This window comes from Scardinius erythrophthalmus (assembly GCF_964197995.2).
Source record: "Scardinius erythrophthalmus genome assembly, chromosome: 3".
Classification (NCBI taxonomy): Eukaryota; Metazoa; Chordata; class Actinopteri; order Cypriniformes; family Leuciscidae; genus Scardinius; species Scardinius erythrophthalmus.
The window spans coordinates 51,248,118-51,268,978 of record NC_138223.1 but is presented as its reverse complement, the minus strand read 5'-3'; the positions used below and the strand labels follow the sequence as shown (position 1 = coordinate 51,268,978).

Genomic DNA, 20,861 nt, shown 5'->3' with positions numbered 1-20,861 from the left:
AGAAGTCTCGCGCAGCGCAGGCGTCCTGATGCACGTCCGGGAGAAGCTTACAGCGCTCGGGGGGAGGGCGGGGCCACTCCAGCCGATGCTTTCAGCTGCCCGGGAAAGCATGGCTGACAGCTCTGGATCGGTCCCGGCAACGATGGCACTCCCGTGGGAGGCAACGCAGTCGAAACTTCATTTCCAGAGGAATCAAGCCCGCCTTGTGATGCTGTGAGTGCATGGTCTGCGATGTGGAGGGGGGTGTGGCCCGAGGAATTGACTCGTCGGTTGTTGTGCCACACCAAACCCTCAGATCACCCTGGCCACCAGCCAAAGTATCTCTTCTCGAGGAAGAGATAAATTGGGGTGTGGCAGAGGGGACTCTACTCACATGGAGATCATTGAGTCTTGATCTATAAACATCGCGATGGTCATGTTCCCGCAATGAAAACATGACTCGTCAATGAGCGCTGCCAAGCGTGATTAAGCCCAACACGCAAAACAGCGCTCGCGACCGTTAGGCAGATGACCGCACACACATCCAGAAAATACACGGGCGAACCGTCTTGAATAAGACGTGCCGCGTGCAGCTCTTTTAGAGAGTGGAAAAGCTCAGCAGAGTGCTGAAGCGCCCAGGGAGAAACACACTCACTGTCGGCAGATTACTGCACAAATCAGCAGCAGGAAATGCGATCTCGCTGGAAAGCGCCGTCACACAAACACACTGAAGAGCCGCTCGTCTCGAAGAGATTGAGATGACACTCAAAAGGCTTGTGGAGTGAAGTACTGAACTTGGCTCCGAAGCGAAAACATATCTGCATGTTGCTTGCGCACTTCCTTTATACCCCCAGAGCGGGGCGGAGTTAGGCTATGCAAATTCCGCAGACTCATGGCATTCTTTGCCATTGGCTCGTGTTTTAATACTCGAAGATGATAGGATTTCTAAGCGAAACCCCATTCGTCGTCATCCGACGTAACTCGGAGTGACAACGAAAGGGAACGGTAGTTCACATTAGTAGGGTTAAATAAAATAACTTAAATCAACCCTAAATGTATTCACAAAATAAATGGGCAGCAGTTTCTTCAAAAAGACCACAAAATGAGCAAGTTTAATCAATATCAAGATTTACGGATAGATGAATTAAACGTGTCCGTTCGAATCTTTTAAGTTGTTGCGGGTGTGATAACGCGTCATAGGTATAAAGTACCTACTCTTTTAGCGCTCGTTAAGTAGTACTCATTAAAATTAAGTACCTACTCATTGAGTATGCGGTTTGGAACGGAGCACTCGTCTCATATGTGCTCGTTCAATCCCTCAAACTGCCACCAGAGGTCACCATCTCCTGCGTCTGACATCAACCTTGATGAGCCTCACCTGTAAATCACTATCATTCATCTTCACAATTATTCATCTTCAACTTACAGAAAAAGATCATCATTATTCTTTAAGTAGGTTTAGTTCAGTAATGTTGTTCTCTTGTTGAGGGAGGGACATTTCCGTCGCTGGTCAACCACACAAGTGTTAACCACACAAAGTCCTTCACTGTAAATCTAAAGTGCTTGTGTTACAACAGTCAGTCATTTGGTTGCTGTTGATCTGATGAGCTTCAACACGGTAAGACAAACACACTCTTGCTTAAATGAAACTGATGATTATTGCCCATATAACATACGTGTCTTTACATGAGAAATGTTAAGAATAGGGTGATTTACATATACTTGTTTAAGTGATGTTTATATTAATGCTGTATTATAGATATATGTTATGCTGATACGGGTCAGAATGGGTCCTCTTCCTCTGATCTTCTTTCTGCTCATGATTCACGGTGAGTCTCTCTTACATTCACATTAGAAACACTCTGATGTTTTATTTAAGGCCTCATGAGCGGCTGATCTGCACTTTCTTCTGTCCTGTTCTCACATATTTCTCTCTGAAACAGGAAGTTTGTGTTGAACATGTCAAACGCCCGTCCCTTTTAGAAATGTCCAATAGTCTTTTGCTACTTGCTAGTCAGTGTCACATGGTTTAGGGGGAGGGACTTTCTCATTGTTCAGAGCATTTGATTGGACAAAAATCACTGTAGCAGCAGATCATGAATATGTTTGGCTCATGTTCTCGGAAGTGAATGTGTACATGTTAAATATTTATCATGTCTAATGAGTTCACTAGCGTAAATGAGCTCTGAGCTGATAGATAAGATCTAAAAGCCACACAACTAATATTTTGATGTCATTGGGTATTTAATAAATCAACTTTGATTATTTTTGTCTTATTTGTCATGTTTCCTTATTTGAGAGTGCGTCATGTTGTTTGTGGCTGATTTCTTGGTTCTCTCTTCACTCCTCTGTCTCTGTACATTTACTTCTGCTTTTCTGCAACACCGTCCATCAAAGCTCATCAAAAGATCACTGTAGGACAGAGCTGGCAACTTTTGAGTTTAGTTTAAAGGGAGAATTATGGAAGGGGGGATTGATGGGGTGTAAAAAAAAAAAAACTTGCATCACAATAAGTATATTGTAATTGGCAAAACATTTAAGGATGGCTGACGCGAAACAGTCGTTCCGAAGCTTTGCGAGATCCCGAAGCGCAGATGTGTCGAAACACTGATCCGAAGCGTGATTCGAAACACCCATGTCACGTGACTGTGACCAAACGAAGCCTCGAAGTGTTTCACTAAGTGTTTCATCAGGTGTGGTCCGCCGAATCAGCGTTTGATTGACACAGTCGGGAACAAACCACACAATCGCACATCTGTATAAAAGTGAAATAAACGCATTTTGACCTCGTGGGTTTTTGTGAGAGGAGTTTGACTTTGAGGTAGCGGATTTTTGGTGATATAGTGACAGTGCGATTTGATTAGTTATAGGCAATTTAGGCTTACATTTAAATTTACACAACACATTGACTGATAGGCTAGAGACAGACAGAGTATATAGTGACACATTAATAGATACATAGATATACATATAGACAGATTAATAGATAGATACATATAGATAGATTACAGATACATATAAATACATATATTATAGATACATATATAGATAGATTATAGATACATATATAAATACATGTTATAGATAGATACATATATATAGATACATAGATTATAGATACATATCTAGATACATAGATAGATTCATATAGATAGATAGATTGATTTGGATAGATAGATAAAATGGAGGCTCCCCAGAAGAGATGCCGTACATCTGTGGTGTGGGAGCATTTCCATTTAGAAACCCCAAATAAAGTGAGATGTGTGTATTGTGATCGGTATCTAGCCTACTGCAACAATACATCATCCATGATGCGCCATTTGAGGAGCACTCATCCTGCCATTTTGCAGGTGCAGAGGATGGCATTCCCCCTGTACCAAGGCCTGCTACTGACACTGCTGGCCATCTATGCAATGTATGCATTGTTTGAAATATAATTATAATTGAAATATAATTACAACCTTTTGGGACACTGTTTATAAAGTCCATAGCCCAATGCCCTACAACCTAATGTCCCAATCACAACTGCCAATCATGTTAAAAATAGCTTCAATGTGAATATAATATAATATAATATTGTGTGAATATACATTTTATAGGTCTACATATGAGTACCCAATATACTGCAGCTGATGCCACAGTGGAAGTGAAAAAAAATACATCAACGATGCATATTTGCCCAGAACTCATGATCCACTACTGGAAAGAGAGAGCAGTAATCTTTCCTCATTTGTATGTCCTTGCTAAAAAATATCTTTGTATGTCAGCAACAAGTGTCCCTTGTGAGAGGATTTTTTCAAAGGCTGGAGAAATTATTTGTAAAAAAAGAAGTAGGCTAAGTCCTTCCACAGCAGAGAAATTAATATTTTTTGAATAAAAATCTCTAAAAAAGTGAGACATTGTGGCTTGGTTTATTTTATTAATATTCATTTTTCATGACCAAAATAACATTATGCACAGTGAGGAGCCTATAGGTTACAAGCTTCACATATTAGAAAATTATAATAATAAAAAAAAAAACACATTTTTTTAATGGCTCGTCAAGGTTGTTTCAGATCAACACCTGCAAGTGACCACTAGGTGTCACCGTTGAGACGGGTGTCGGATTGATTCGAAGCCTCGAAACAATATGGCACATTTGGTTCAACTGTTTCATTTGCTTCACGAGGCCTCGATCTGGCCATCACTAAAAATATTTCAGAATTGTATTATTTAGCCTTAACTCTTAACTTGTCTGTCAGTGCCAGAGGTGTAAAGTCCAGTATCAGAAAGTAAAAGTCCTCCTCAGTATTTTGTTCCAATCACCTGGATTTATTAATTAGCACAGTTTTTCAGCAGGAGAACTAATTAGTGAAATCAGCTGACTGAGTTCATGGGTGGAATAAACATATGGCAGGACTTCTACTTTCTGAACCCCTGGACTATACAACTATGGTCAGTGTCAGTGCGATTTTTCTCTGCGTGAGAATATGTGTGTGTGGCGTGAGAGTGTGTGAAACGTGTCGATTAGAGTCTCAGGCTGAATGTGTGACAGTTCACAGCCCTGCCCTAGCACTAGATCGTGAATATCAATATTAATATTTATATTGTCATATTACAGGATTTACAGTTTTTCTGAATTGCTAAAACACTAAACCCACTTCTCTGAACCAAATTCTCAATAGCCTAAACCAATTTGTCGAATAAATCACTCTTTCTGTAAAACATTAAACAAGTTCAGGAAGTTAAAACGCTGTTTGCAAATCTCATGCACTCTTTTTGCAAAACTCAAAACACTTTCTCACTCATTAAAACACATTTCTCACTGTGATGCACTTATGTTTCAAAACGCTAAACACAGGCAGGCTAAAGTCAAACACAACTACAACACAGCTGTCATCGTTTACACACAACGACTCAAAATTGTTCACACTCATTTCCAATGATGAGAGGAAACCAACTGTACAAAATACAAGACAGTTTAAAGTGCCTAAATTGACTCAAAATGTTGCACTGAATGTTGATAACAACAATGGATGGAAACAATATAAAAGGGAGAGGAGGAAGAGTATGAGTATAAGAGGAGGAAGAGTGTGTGTATAAGAGGAGGAAGAGTGTGTGTATAAGAGGCGGAAGAGTGTGTGTATAAGAGGAGGAAGAGTGTGTGTATAAGAGGCGGAAGAGTAGGAGTATAAGAGGAGGAAGAGTGTGTGTATAAGAGGAGGAAGAGTGTGAGTAGAAGAGTGTGTGTATAAGAGGCGGAAGAGTGTGTGTATAAGAGGAGGAAGAGTGTGTGTATAAGAGGCGGAAGAGTAGGAGTATAAGAGGAGGAAGAGTGTGAGTATAAGAGGAGGAAGAGTGTGAGTAGAAGAGTGTGTGTATAAGAGGAGGAAGAGTGTGTGTATAAGAGGAGGAAGAGTGTGAGTATAAGAGGAGGAAGAGTGTGTGTATAAGAGGAGGAAGAGTGTGAGTATAAGAGGAGGAAGAGTGTGTGTATTAGAGGAGGAAGAGTATGAGTATAAGAGGAGGAAGAGTGTGAGTATAAGAGGAAGAGTGTGTGTATAAGAGGAGGAAGTGTGTGAGTATAAGAGGAGGAAGTGTGTGAGTATAAGAGGAGGAAGAGTATGAGTATAAGAGGAGGAAGAGTGTGTGTATAAGAGGAGGAAGAGTGTGTGTATAAGAGGAGGAAGAGTATGAGTATAAGAGGAGGAAGAGTGTGTGTATAAGAGGAGGAAGAGTATGAGTATAAGAGGAGGAAGAGTATGAGTATAAGAGGAGGAAGAGTGTGTGTATAAGAGGAGGAAGAGTATGAGTATAAGAGGAGGAAGAGTATGAGTATAAGAGGAGGAAGAGTGTGTGTATAAGAGGAGGAAGAGTGTGTGTATAAGAGGAGGAAGAGTATGAGTATAAGAGGAGGAAGAGTGTGTGTATAAGAGGAGGAAGAGTGTGTGTATAAGAGGAGGAAGAGTATGAGTATAAGAGGAGGAAGAGTGTGTGTATAAGAGGAGGAAGAGTATGAGTATAAGAGGAGGAAGAGTGTGTGTATAAGAGGAGGAAGAGTATGAGTATAAGAGGAGGAAGAGTGTGTGTATAAGAGGAGGAAGAGTGTGTGTATAAGAGGAGGAAGAGTATGAGTATAAGAGGAGGAAGAGTGTGTGTATAAGAGGAGGAAGAGTATGAGTATAAGAGGAGGAAGAGTGTGTGTATAAGAGGAGGAAGAGTATGAGTATAAGAGGAGGAAGAGTGTGTGTATAAGAGGAGGAAGAGTGTGTGTATAAGAGGAGGAAGAGTGTGTGTATAAGAGGAGGAAGAGTATGAGTATAAGAGGAGGAAGAGTGTGTGTATAAGAGGAGGAAGAGTATGAGTATAAGAGGAGGAAGAGTGTGTGTATAAGAGGAGGAAGAGTGTGTGTATAAGAGGAGGAAGAGTGTGTGTATAAGAAGAGGAAGAGTGTGAGTATAAAAGGAGGAAGAGTATCAGTATAAGAGGAGGAAGAGTGTGAGTATAAGAGGAAGAGTATCAGTATAAGAGGAGGAAGAGTATCAGTATAAGAGGAGGAAGAGTGTGTGAAAGAGGAGGAAGAGTGTGTGAAAGAGGTGATGAACGAGGAGGAAGAGGAAGAGGAAGGTGTGGAGAATGTGGTCAAGGCTGGATCTGCTTCAGGGTTTTCCTCTTCTCCTGCAGAGATGATATTCTCCGGCCGGACCGACATGAAGACGTGAAGCTGAAGCAGAATAAATCTCTCTCACTGACCTTGATTCTGCAGTTGCTCAACTCTTCTGACTGTACTTTACAGTAACATGCTTTTCATTTACAGTTTTTTACTGTAACCTTTTGGGCTTCTGCAGTTGGTCACTGTATTTCACAGTATGCAAATGCTGAATATACAGACATTCCATACTATACAATATTCAGTGCAATACTATACAGGACTTGCAGTGCGTACAGTATTTATTCACTCACCACTGTCAGGTGTCAGTACTACTTTATTACGTAATTACAAAATTTGTTTACTTTGTTACAATATATAAATACATATTTCTCCTGTAACCGCATGCTTTGGATTCTGTGTCCTCCATTCTTCATGTAGTGTCTAACGAATGATCTGTAGTGTTTCTAATATTGACTGATGTGTGTAAGATCTGAAAGCATTGTTTGATTTTGCCAGAAGAGTCAGAGATTCTCTGAATGAGTTTTGAACATTTGCTTTTGTGTTTAAGGTTTTGAGAAAGTGAGTGATGGTTTCAAGAAATGTGTTTTAGCAATTCAGAAAAACTGTAATTGTGCAGCTTGTTGTTTTTGGCTGATTTCTTGGTTCTCTCTTCACTCCTCTGTCTTAAAGTAATTCACACTGAGATTATTTATTCACATTTATCTTATATTTCCTGTAATGAGTCGCTGTTTTCATATAGTAATAAAGTATTGTCATGTTTTCATGGCCCAATATAACAGATTAAACAACATTTACAGTTTGATGAATTCTGTGTTTCAGGGGTTTCTAGTGCTGATTGGAGTGTGAGTTACAGTCCTTCACACATCTGTGCACTAAAGGACTCAACAGTGATAATGAGATGCACTTATAAATACCCTACTGGATATCAGATCGAGAAAGTGTTCTGGACAAAAGGCCCTGTAAGGGGTGTTGAGCCTCCAGATCTGTCTAATGACACTGAATACAGTCAGAGGCTTCAGTATCTGGGAGATAAACAGCAGAACTGCACCGTCAGACTGAGTCATGTGACACTGAAGGATTCACACATGTACTATTTCAGATTCATCACTGATAAAGAAAAATGGACTGGTTTTCCAGGAGTGACTCTTAATGTCACAGGTGACTTTGGTGAGGTTCATCTCTTCTTCTGTGCATTATGTTGAATAATAATCAGTGTATGACAGCAGCACTAGATATAATGTGTGTGTTGTGTTCAGATCTTCAGGTGGAGTCTCCTGAGAGAGTGACAGAGGGAGATTCAGTCACTCTGAGATGTAAAAGCAGCTGCGCTCTGACTGACAGAGCAACATTCATCTGGTACAGAAACTCACAGCCATTAACTGAGAGAAGAGACAGAAACAATGAACTCCTGCTGCAGTCAGTCAGAAGAGAGGATTCAGGCAGATATAGCTGTGCTGTAGACGGACACACTCACATCTCTCCTGCTGTTCAGCTCAATGTCATGTGTGAGTACAGACTGACTTTTCAAACATTACAAGGAATAAATATCTGAATGTATGATTTATTAAAATGTTTTAACCACTATTTTTAAGACTATCCAACACCCGTGGGACACTTGCCATTATACATTTATAATAATAATATCTTAGTCTAAACCTAGAGTAATCTTGACAAACTATAAAGCATTTGAAAGTGTTCAGACTGTAGTTAAGATCACTTAATCCATATATGGAAATCGAAGAGTCCTTATACCGTCATCAGAGGAGTCTGGATGTCATCTAGTGGAAAAGTTTGGTACTGCGCTCAAATTTTTTACTCATTTCTACTTAAATTTTTTTAGATATCAAACTAAAATTTGTCACTTTTCACTTTTGCAAAATTCACTTCTACATGGTGTTTGAACATAAATGTGTCGGCAGTGTGTGTACACAACCACCCTATAATGATAAAAATCTTCCCATTCTTCTTTTTTAATCCCCATAAATCATAAGCAGTGTCTCAGAACAAGCTGTATGCTTTCTCACGCACCCCTGCCAAACTGTGGAGCCAAGTAAGTGTTGCACTGCACACTCAGACCCCACTCCGGGACGGGTAGCTGGATATAGTATTTATGGTAGCCATGTACTTTCATGTCTCAATTCTCCCTCGACACTAGGGCTGGACGATTTTGGAAAATAATCTAATTGCGATTTTTTTAAAAAAATTTTACCAATATTGCGATTGCGATTTAATATGCGATTATGTTTTAAGCTCTTTATCTTTTCTATTATTCAACAAAAACAAGCAATAAATCATTGTAAAATAGGGAAGGGAATCTTTAGACACCTCATGAGCCGATACATTTTTTTTTCTTTAATTGATCTTATTAATAAAACTTAAAATATTTAATTACATAATTATAAGTAGGCCTACTTATAATAATTACACATTAAAAAACTAAATTAATACAATTGCATGTTAATAATTTGAACAAATATAGCTTCAAAACAAATAACAAAGAGGGAAAAAAATATTACAAGCAATAAACAGAGTGCTTTCAGTAAGAGTAGGCTGTCTGAACGTGTTCATCTCTTTTGAAATTATAAGATGTGGTTTGTCCTGTTTGTTTAATAACTGACTGGGTAACACTTTAGAATACTGTATCTTACTTACTGCATAACTAATAAGTAATTATTGAAGAACTAATAGGTAATTATGCATTAACTACTTCTTCACTACTGTTAACTACTAAGGAAGATGTGTTAACTAATCAGTATGTAATATATTTTTATGATTGTGTTAAGTAACAGTTAGTTAATCAATAAATAATGAATTCTGTAATAACTCTTGAAGAACTACTACTAATTATCTACTAATTAAGGTTCAAGAAAAATAACTAAGAAGTAACTACTAATGAACAGTCATACGAAACTAACCTCAGATTAGTTTTTATATTTTATATACAGTACTGTGTGTGTCTGTTTTCCTCAGCATAGAATGCCATTGAGTAAATTCATGTTTGAGGCAATGACTGAGGGAAACTGAAAATATAGGGAACTTATTAGTAATTCATAAATAATTATCAAATAATTCTGCAGGAATTACTTAGAACCTGGAACAGTATTCTAAAGTGAGAATATAGGGAACTCATTAGTAATTAATAAATAATTATCAAATAATTATCCAGGAATTAGGCTACTTATAACCTGAAACAGTATTCTAAAGTGAACATATAAGGAAATTAATTGGTAATTAACAAATAATTATTAGATAATTCTTCAGGAATTACTTGGAACCTGGAACAGTATTCTAAAGTGAAAATATAGGGAACTCATTAGTAATTAATAAATAATTATCAAATAATTATCCAGGAATTAGGCTACTTATAACCTGAAACAGTATTCTAAAGTGAACATATAAGGAAATTAATTGGTAATTAACAAATAATTATTAGATAATTCTTCAGGAATTACTTGGAACCTGGAACAGTATTCTAAAGTGAGAATATAGGGAACTCATTAGTAATTAATACAGAATTACCACATACTTCTGACTCAAATCAAACTTACTGTAAAAAACACATTATTAACGGTATTATCTAAACCTTTGTAAAATAGATAAGTTATCATACATTATGATACATTTTGCTAATTAAATAAAAAGTTTGCTTATTTGCAGATCAATATATAGCCTAGGAAATGTCTGCACTTATATTTCTTATTAGTGCTGAAGAATGACTAAAACTGGCTAGAAAATAAAATAAAAAACATTGATCAGTGCTTTTTACTTTTCAAGTAATTACCTTATACTTTTACTAAGGTAATTTTGAAAATGAATAGGCCAATAGTTTATCATTTTACTGGAGTAATATTTTATTGGGTTATCTGTACTTTTACTCAAGTACTTGATTTGTGTACTTCATCCACCACTCCACTGCTAAAATAAAACGGTTTATTGTAGTGACTACTGTGTATGACTGTTCATTAGTAGTTACTTCTTAGTTATTTTTCTTGCACATTAATTAATAGATAATTAACAATAGTTCTTCAAGAGTTATGACATAATTCATTAGTTATTGATTAACTAACTGAAACTTAACACAATCATACAATTCTATTACATACTAATTAGTTAACACATCTTCCTTAGTAGTTAACAGTAGTGACTTAAGTGTTAATAAAGAATTACCTATTAGTTCTTCAATAATTCCTTATTAGTTATGCAGTAAGTAAGATACAGTATTCTAAAGTGTTACCACTGACTGTGTCACATTACCGGTAATTTCGCGTCATAAAAGCATTTTGAGATGCAAATGTACATTTAACCACGTAGACTCGCTCACAGCCGCATTGCTCAAATGCTCTTCGCAAAACGCACGTGAGTATTTGAAATTGAAAGCAGCTTCTGTCGGTGATTTTCATATTTTTAATATATAAGCCAACTGCATTCCAAGACATATGATGCCTTCGTAGAACATTTGTAAGTAAAATACCGGCGGCCGAGACCGCGCACTACTGAAGTAACATCACGCAGACCGCGCGTATCTCATATCTTGCGCAATGAAGCCCGCGAATGTCCTTGTAACTCGCTTCAACTTTTCCGAACTTTATTAAAGATTATTTCTCGTAAGGTTCGAGTGGTGTCGTGTGTGTGTGTGTGTGTGTGTGTGTGTGTGTGTGTGAGAGAGAGAGAGAGACAGAGGAATTAGAAGCAAGCAGAATACGGTTGTTTATAAAGCATGCACGTCGTAGGCCTACACGTCTGTGTTTAAAACTAAGCTCAGACATACACAATACAGAATCGTTGGAGAGAATCTATAACACAATATCACATAAATTAAACATACTCTGTTATTTCCTGTAGCCAGGTCTAAATGTGTCGCGTGCCAAGTTGATGCTTCATCTGCGATACAGACTGGTTTACTCTCGCGTGTCACGTGACCACACTATAATCGCAGCTTTGCGGTTTAAAAAAAAAAAAAAACGCATTTCATCATATCGCGATATTATAGCAAATGCAATTAATCGTTCAGCCCTACTCGACACAGACCGTTCCTAAGCTTTGCAATCGAGGGACGGGCATACCAGTACAAAGTCCTGCGCTTCTGAGTTTCCCTGTCACCCGGCGTCTTTACGAAGGTTGCGGAGGCCGCCCATTCCCTGTTACGGGAGGTGGGTGTTCGCATCCTCAACTATCTCAACGACTGGCTCATCTTGCCCCACTCGAGAGATCAGTTGTGCGAACACAGGGACCTGGTGCTCAGACACCTCTGCCATCTGGGGCTTCAGGTCAACTGGGAAAGAGCAAACTCGACTCCAGTGGCAGATCAATTGTCTCAAGTTGCTCACAGTATTCCTTGCTCTTCGCCGGTTTCTGCAAGACAAGCATACTGGTCCGAACGGACAACACATCGATATGCGTACATAAACCTTCAAGGTGATCTACAAATCCATCTTGACTTGAAAGCACAACAACGAGTAGGCACGCTTTCCCAGTGTTATCCAATATCCTGACTGCGTGGGAACAAGTAGGAACAGCAGTGATTGACTTCTCTGTGTAAAGCCCTCTCCTTCTCCAAGGGTGCGGGGGATCAGGCGGTTTACACGAGGAGCTGGAAGACAGTGTTTGTGGCGTATTTCTTAGGGATCCCAATTCATCAGTCACTGACGTAACTCATAGTGACGACTGAAGGGGAACGTCTAGGGTACTAATGTAACTCCTCTTCTCTGAAGGAGGGAAGGGAGCCAAGGGGGAAAAGACGTACAATTAAATATATTAAAAATGTACTTGAGTATGTTTTAGTACAATACAAATATACTTTAATGCATTTTAATACATTTAACAACGTCATTATCAATTGGTGAGTGTGTCTGATCGCTTCCTTTATAACCACAGCACGGGGTCCGCTATGCAAATCTCACTCGACAATGTCCATTGGAGCGGTTCTGTTAAAACTCGATGATGATATGTTCTCAGGCGCGATCCTAATTCGTCAGTCATGCAACGTCTCGGTTCCCTCCTTCAGGGAACGGGGGTTACATCAGTAACCTAGACGCTAAATACAGTATAAATATATTTATACGTAACTCATAGTGATGACTGAATGTGAACGTCTAGGTTACTAATGTAACCCCCGTTCCCTGAAGGAGGGAAGGGAGAAGTTACGTCCCTTTGCCACAATCCCTGTGTTCACCGCTGAGTAACCGAGCACCACTACAGGGGGTGGAACTGAGACACGAGGAAAGGAAACGAGCATACACAAATAAGAAATGAGAAGCGCTCTATTTGTATATTGGAATATTCTTGATCACTGGAGCGTCACTTCAAAGCATCAACAGCTGTGATCAAGGGATCTGCCCTTATGTTGTTAAAGTTTGGTTATTTAAGAAATTCATAAATAATAAAGATAAAGCAAGATGCCCTGTTGATAAATGTTAGATATATAATTTATATAAACTGCAAAGGTAAAGCATAAATAAAATGATTGTGATGTGAAGGGAATGGAGAGAATTGAGATGTCCTTCAAGATGCTGAGTTTGATCAGTTTCCGGGTCACAGGCTGGAGGACGGAGGAGCGAGGAAAAGAAGTATCAAAATTGTAGTTGTATATAAAAAATCTCTAAACAAATGTAACATGTATTTTTTTCCTCTCAGTTTTTGCAGTTGCACTATATACATTCACTGTAAATTAGGAAAAGTAAAAAAAAAAAAAGCTTCAAACTTAATCCAGAACTTGGTAAAACATTTGTCTGTATTTCAAATGTTTCAAGCCTCTCAAATTCTAGTCTTAATAGTTTGTCCTTGTTAACTTTTTTGTTTAAACTTTTTCTTTAACTTTGAGCATTAAACAGTGAAAAATTAAACTGGGATGTTTGTGTAACACTTCCCAGTGTACAATGATGAATTCGCAGAGGGGGTTGCACATTTAAAGTTTATTTATTCTGCAAAACAGGAGTTAAAGGTTTTAGTTGCAGCTCTCAAGGTTATCACACACTATCATTTACGGGGAAGTCTCGCTCTCTAACTCACGCGAGACTTCACACAACACGTTTTAAACTACATTGTAAACATGCAAATATCCTCTTATAGTTCAGCATGAAATAATTGTAACTACATCTCTGCTATATTCCCTATAAACAACACTCGTGTAAATGGCCATATGAACTCATATTAATACCCATGCCAACTCACTAGTGATGTGACATTTGAAGCGAGGCGTCGGAGCGTGTGTCGAGAAAAAGTGGGCGTGCCAGATGAAGCCGCGATTCGAGGCTTGTGTTGTTAACGTGAAAATCACGTGACTAATGACAAACGAGGCCTCGGTTTGTGTGGATATAGTCTCAGCCTCAGACGTCACGCCCACGGAACGTTGGCTAAACGTCTGATGCATATGGTACACTTAACTGGAAACACTTCAGGAATGTCGAAGTCGTCATCTGATTGGTTGAATTTTATCGGATTTCCGGGGGGGCGCGAGTGTCGCGTTTATTTTTGGTCAGCCGGGAAACAAAGCGCAGACGTGTGATTGCGGAAGAAAAACTGTTGTGTTTACATGAGTGACAATGAGCATTTATCAAGATCAGCTAAACGTAGTATACGTGCACAAACAGATCAATGACTTACTGCTTGTTTTCTTCTCCTTCTTTGATTTTCTATGCTGACTGGCTTGTTGCACGCCGGTCTGTTGTTGTGGGGACATTTCCACGCCCCGAAACGTGACGCTGAATGAAACGAACTGTAATTGGTTGTTTGACATGTCGGTCAAACGGCCTTATGGGCGGGCCTTGGCCAAAGAAAGCTGCTATGAATTCCAGACCTTCAGCCGTCAGTCTGGAGGTCTGGCTACGCGAGACTAGTGTGGATACGTCATCGGTTCGGTCTGAGTGTCGCTTCCGGATAAATTGCGGTTCGAAACTCGCGCCACCTTGTGGGTGTTGTCAGGAGTTGTAGAAGCAGTTGTAGTAGTGTCAGAGAGTCAGAGAGTTAGAAAACTATCATTGTCAGTGTCGTTATTGTGTCATATGTGAGGGCTGTATATTATTACATCAGGTTAGAATAGTTGTAGTATAGCCTATTATTATTATAGTAGGCCTCGCTATATTATAGTCTTGTTATATTAATTAGATAAGATTATTTGGATTGCTCTGGATTTTTGCATCTGGGCTGGACTGCTTTTTGATTTGGATTGGCCTTTTGGAATTGTTTGCTTTTTGTGACTTTTCCTTTTTCCTGGTAATGGAGACAGCGAGAAAGAGGGAATCCTCCCCTGTCTGGGCTCAACAGAAGCATCAGTATCCTCATTTGTACCACTGCCATCTTTACGTTCCTCTGTTCCTTGTGAAAGGATCTTTTCCAAGGCTAGAGTGATTTTGTCCTAGAAGAGGAATCGTCTAAACCCCAACACACTTGAAATAATCCTGTTTCTCAATAAAAAATCTATTGTAATCCTTCCTTCCGGAACTATTCTGTTGCAGTTTACTTTAATCTGTTATCTATAATCTGCTAAATGAACAAAATGTACTTTATTACACTCCCTCTAACATAAGCACTGCACTCAACACAGTGTCACTATTGTTGTTCATACTGTCACTATCCAAACAATTAATGAATAATTAATTAACTATGTGTGTGACTCGGCACACGTAAATTCAGACAGAGAAAGATACATATTTTATATTATACACAGTAATGGACAAATATCTGATCATGTCTTTTTATTATTGCAAATGAAAGGTTACAGACATCAACAGTGAGTACAAAATAAATAAATAAATATTTTTATTTATAAAAATATTTGTATAAAATATAAATTTAAATATAAATATACAAATAAATATAAATATTTATTTGTATATTTACATTACAAATAAATATTTTTATTTATAAAAGTATTTTTATAAAATATGCATTGGGAGGGTGGGTGGGGCGCGAGACTGGTTCAGAATTAATTAATTTGTCTGCTATTTCTTTGCACAGTAGCTAGGTGTCACTAGTGAGCAATGCTGAATGAAGCTTCGAGTAATGAACCTTTGGCTGAAGCAATGGGCTGCGAGGTCTCGGTGGTTCAGGAAGCCTCATTTTGCCATCACTACAACTCACTAATCAACGCATAGCACGGTTAATATAACATATATATGATTCACAGTCTATGCAAACACTTCGGGAATATCCACATAACCATTAATACACAAGTCTCACAAACTATTCACCAGCTTACCTGCAAAACAGGAGTTAAACGTTTTAGTTGCAGCTCTCGTGGTTATCACACACTAGGCTTGTTTGAGATGAGCAAAATCTGCGCAGAATCGATCACCGGTGATCAGCGCGAGATGCATGCCGGTTAGAAATGTGTCCGAGTGCGGTCCGCCTTGCTCTGATGTCATGCTGACGTATGTCAAAAATCTCTCGCGAGCGCAAGGCGCACGTGTCGGATTCTGCAGTCGAGCGCAGTTGCTCTCCACTGACTGCGCTGATCAAAAGCATGATGGGAAACGACTTGCTGAGACACAGCTTAATGCTCATTGGTTTAAACAACTGCGATGTATTTTTCTCTTTTAAAATGTTTGATTTTAAAACTCTAATATCATGTTTTATGTGTATATGTGTGAATATTCCCAAACTATCTGACAGTGCGATCTCTATGGGTTATGCAATTTAATTTTTATTAAAAAAAAAAGAAAAAAGAAACAAAAACACATGTCTGTATTAAAAAAAAAAGACTGATAAACATGTATTTGGAATGGAATTAAATAAGTAGGCTACTTTGGGTGTCTTGTTCATTAGATTTATTTTCACATAAAACAGAACTTAAATTCCATCCAGTTTATTAGCAACACTGTGCACAAGCGTGAATCCCGTGAATCCCGCGATATCCATCTTTGATCTCACAGGTGTCAGATCCACTGCGAGAAGAGAGAACTGTCCGGCTTGCCTGCGCTTGTTTCACTCCTCCTCTCACTGCAGCCGCTCCTACTCTCGCATACATTTCAGACGAGGCGAGGCGCATCTCAAACAAGCCTATTATCACCAGAGAATGTCTAATATGGCGAGAAGTTTCACTCTCAGTACACTTCCGGCTTCTGAACTGGTTGCAGTTCCTCTCTGATTCCATATGAGGGCGCTCACAGGACGAGTGCAGAATGAATGGAGGTCTATGGCGCTATACCAATAAAAATCCACTTTTCTCAGGATATAATTTTTTGTCTAGTAATTTGAATGTTGTATTCGAAAGGAGATGCAAATAAATTACACATTGCTGGGTGTTAGATTTTTTTGAGTCACTTATTTGCTTTAAAAAGTCTTTTAAAGTGTCAATGACGTCATACACATCGTACGACCAGAGATACTGCTTCACGGCAGTCTGCACTTTCTTTTCACTCGAGGCATCGACAACACAGCTGACACAGGTAAACACACTTGCTAGAAGAGTTTTTGTTTTGTTTGTTTCTGGTCCCGCTGCGGATGACACGATGCCATCAAGCGGTATCTCTGGTCGTAATCAGTCCTTCACTGACCAATCAGCGTTCATTAGCAGAATGCTAGCGTGTTATGGGCAACAACAACTCAACCTGTAAGAAATCGAAAGGACATAACTCACGCGAGACTTCACGAGAGATTGGTTCCATAACCTAGATTACGCAACATCGCCTCCTCCTGCTGGTGCACAATTTAACATTATTATGTTTAACTACCCATTATGACATTCTTGAAGTGCAATACTCAGTCATTGCGCTACACTCGCTGAAATTGTCCAATAATAACCAACTGCAACTTTCCTAGAACATTTTCCACCAGCCGTCTCTGATAAATACTTTTACCTGACATCTGTAGATCCTCCAGTGAAACCTGTGATCTCCATCAGTCCATCTGGTGTAATAGTGGAGGGAGATTCAGTGACTCTGAACTGCATCAGTGACTCAAACCCTCCTGCAGAAATCAGCTGGATTAAAGGAGGAACGATTGTTGGATCTGGAAGAATCTTCAGCATCTCAAAGATCAGCTCTGATGACAGTGGAGAATACAAGTGCAAGTCCATCAATGAACATGGAGAGAAATACTCTGATGCTGTGACTTTAAACGTCATGTGTGAGTTATTGATGGTTCAGTAACTGTGACATTAAATCCTTGAAACATCTGTGATGTTAAGTTTAAAATGATTGTTAATGATATTAATATTTCTCTGTGTTAGATCCTCCAGTGAAACCTGTGATCTCCATCAGTCCATCTGGTGTAATAGTGGAGGGAGATTCAGTGACTCTGAACTGCATCAGTGACTCAAACCCTCCTGCAGAAATCATCTGGATTAAAGGAGGAACGATTGTAGGATCTGGAAGAATCTACAACATCTCAAAGATCAGCTCTGATGACAGTGGAGAATACAAGTGCAAGTCCATCAATGAACATGGGGAGAAATACTCTGATAATGTGACTTTAAACGTCATGTGTGAGTTTTATGAATCATATTCTGTATTTTGAACCACATACTCCTGATTACTTTCTTATTTGTCAGAATATTTTGTCTGATCTAGACATTGGTGTGTTTTTTGTCTGTATTTCATCAGTCAGAGGTTTCTCGTCTGTAACTGTCGGTGTTGTTGGTGTTGCTGTTGGTGTTTTACTCGGTGGAGCATCAGGGGCTTTTGTGATGTACATTTGGTAAGAAAAAAATTGGCAAAGAGGCTTTGCCTCTGTTTGAATCCTGAAATTGCAGTTATTTGTGGCGTTAAATGTGTTGTTTATTCATCTTTCTTCTGACAGTCTTACTAAAAGGATGAACAGAAGATCTGCTATGAAGGAGGTGAGATGATCTCAATTATTCACAGTGTTTTCCTGCATGCAGAGATGTTTCCTACAGCCGCTATGAGCCGTACACAGATATTAAGAGTATAAGACACACGAGTCTCGTGACCAAACACCCGATTCTTCAGTTCTAGATCCAGTAAAACTGATTTTCATCAAGATCCTCTAAACATTTTTTACTCTGTTTATTAATGTTTTTACTCCACATCTGTGCAGTTTTTGGGGGATTTATGATATATTTTAAATTTATATAAATAAATGTAAAAAAAATAAATTAAATAAAAGTAAATAAATAGGTTTTTATACAAAAAATCTCCATAATGAAATTTTGAATTTTGGGTCTTTTATAAAGTGAATTTTACATAAAAAGCTGTTTTTGTATAAAAACCCCAAAAAAAAAAAAAAAAAAAAAAAAAAAAAATATATATATATATATATATATATATATATATATTTTTACATTTATTTATATAAATATATACATTTAAATATATCATAAATCCATAAATGATATATTTAATAAATGGAGTAAAAACATTAATAAACAGAGTAAAATGACATTTGTAAAAAAAAAAAAAAAAAAAAGATTATTCTGTAACAAAAACATGTTATTGTCTGGAGACCACGAGTGTCACTCCAAACGAAGACCATCAGAGGGTTAAAACGTGAACTCACAATGTGTGTGTCCTTCTGTCTCTCCTGCAGATCTCTGATCCCAGTGAAGACACTTATACAGCTCTTGAGCTCAAGTCCACGACCTCTGACCTGTACGACACACTCACAGTAAGTGAGACGTCAAAGTCAGATACTCCATCACAGATGATCACATGACCGATCTCTCGCTCTCTTTCACACAGACCGTTGATCGCAGACCTCCTGAAGACTCTTGATCCTCAGAGCTTTTCTAAACATGAGAATCCATCAGTAAGTGTCAGAACCTGCAGCTCTTCTCAATATAATCAATAAAACTCTCTTCAGTTTAGTGTGATTGTTTTATGTATATTGTGAAAGGTTTTATAATGTTGTTGATGAACTTCAGTCAGTCTTTCTTCATCTTATTGTTTGTTCAGATCAACAGGAAGATTCTGCAGTGAGAGGCGGAGCACAAATGAACCAATCCTGAGCTCTGTGGGCGGAGCCACTGATAATTGACAGGGATCATCAGTGATGAGTCACAAGAGATTGATTTCTGTATAGTTTAAGAAACCTGATATAACAGTGGAATTAAATGAAAGTTAAAAGCTGGAGAATTGTTATTGTCTAAATATGTTAAAATTAAGTCAGAACACCTAAAGTGATGTTCAGTTGTGGCAAACAATCTATGCTTTCTCATTTTACAACATTTTCCTGCTTTTAAATCATAATTGATCATTTTATTATGATAATGGAATTCATTCACAATGGAAAATGTATCTTTTTTTTTGTTCTCAAAGTGCTCAATATAATCAGCTTCTGTTATTCAGTCTTTTGTGTTCCTGTAACTCTCGCTTTAAATGTTTTTTAAATTTTTTAAGTTGTGTAATTTGTGATCGTCTCATATATACTTGTACAAACCTTAAGGGCTCATAGATCCTGCAGTATTGATATATATATTGATTCTCACAAGCTACTTTTTTGGTATTGATTCCATTAAAAAATATCGATATTAAAATTGTTAATGACAAAACATGGGTTTCTGCATCACTTTTATTTGTTTTCAATACTTTTTTCATGTTTGCTCCAAAACACCCCTGACATTTAGCTGGAGTTTGTTGGTGTGATATGCCTTTAAAGGTGAACTAAGTAACTTTTTTACCTTAACCGAACAGCTTTGGAGTCATTGTAATGGTTATATTACTGATTTCGGGTTGAATGGTGGTCGTCTCGCACCCCCCTGGTGCCTGTGAGCCGCAAAACCACCCTTGCAACTTTGGGCCGACGGGCCGCCGGCCTCAGTGTTAGGAAGTATCGTGTGATATCAGGTCTCGCGAGGTAACGAATTGCTTTACGGCACTGCACGCGTACACGCCCCCATCCATCCAGTATCCGGCTAGCTATAAGAACAAGGTAACGCTAGATATTGAGTTCTTCAAGTTTTCGTAATGGCTGAACATGTAAAAAAGAAGCAGAAAGCTAGAAAATCTTTGTCAGAGGACCAAAGAAAGGGGAAATGGGAGACTGACCGAGCGTGAAGTCAGACTAGAGTTAATATTGGACCGGCTTTTTCAGAATGGAGAGAACTGAAAGAAACCGAAGCCGGCAAAACCGATGCTGACCTGCCCTTCTTGCTGTTGCACTTGTATCTTTAGAATAAACTGTGTTTAATGTTTGTATTTCTTGTAATTGTGACCTCAGGATGTTTGCTATTGTCTGTTTAGGTTTTTATTATGGTCGCTGTCTGTTACGGGCTTACTAGTACGCTAGATACTGTAACTTAGATGTTAGCATTTTCATTAGTAAACAAACGTGTTTG

The 20,861-nt window shown here is 38.4% G+C and overlaps 1 protein-coding gene across 1 annotated transcript; it reads left to right on the top strand.

Annotated features, from left to right (window-relative positions):
• Positions 1-677: 677 nt before the first annotated feature.
• LOC308688269 (B-cell receptor CD22-like) lies at positions 678-20,072 on the top strand. Its single transcript, XM_081361230.1, has 11 exons — positions 678-1,597; positions 1,739-1,808; positions 7,451-7,798; positions 7,888-8,136; positions 17,441-17,695; positions 17,799-18,053; positions 18,172-18,265; positions 18,368-18,407; positions 19,115-19,192; positions 19,267-19,333; positions 19,480-20,072. The coding sequence occupies exons 1-10, from the start codon at positions 1,583-1,585 to the stop codon at positions 19,297-19,299; spliced, it is 1,437 nt and encodes a 478-aa protein (XP_081217356.1). The 5' UTR covers positions 678-1,582; the 3' UTR covers positions 19,300-19,333; positions 19,480-20,072.
• The last annotated feature ends 789 nt before the right edge of the window (positions 20,073-20,861 follow it).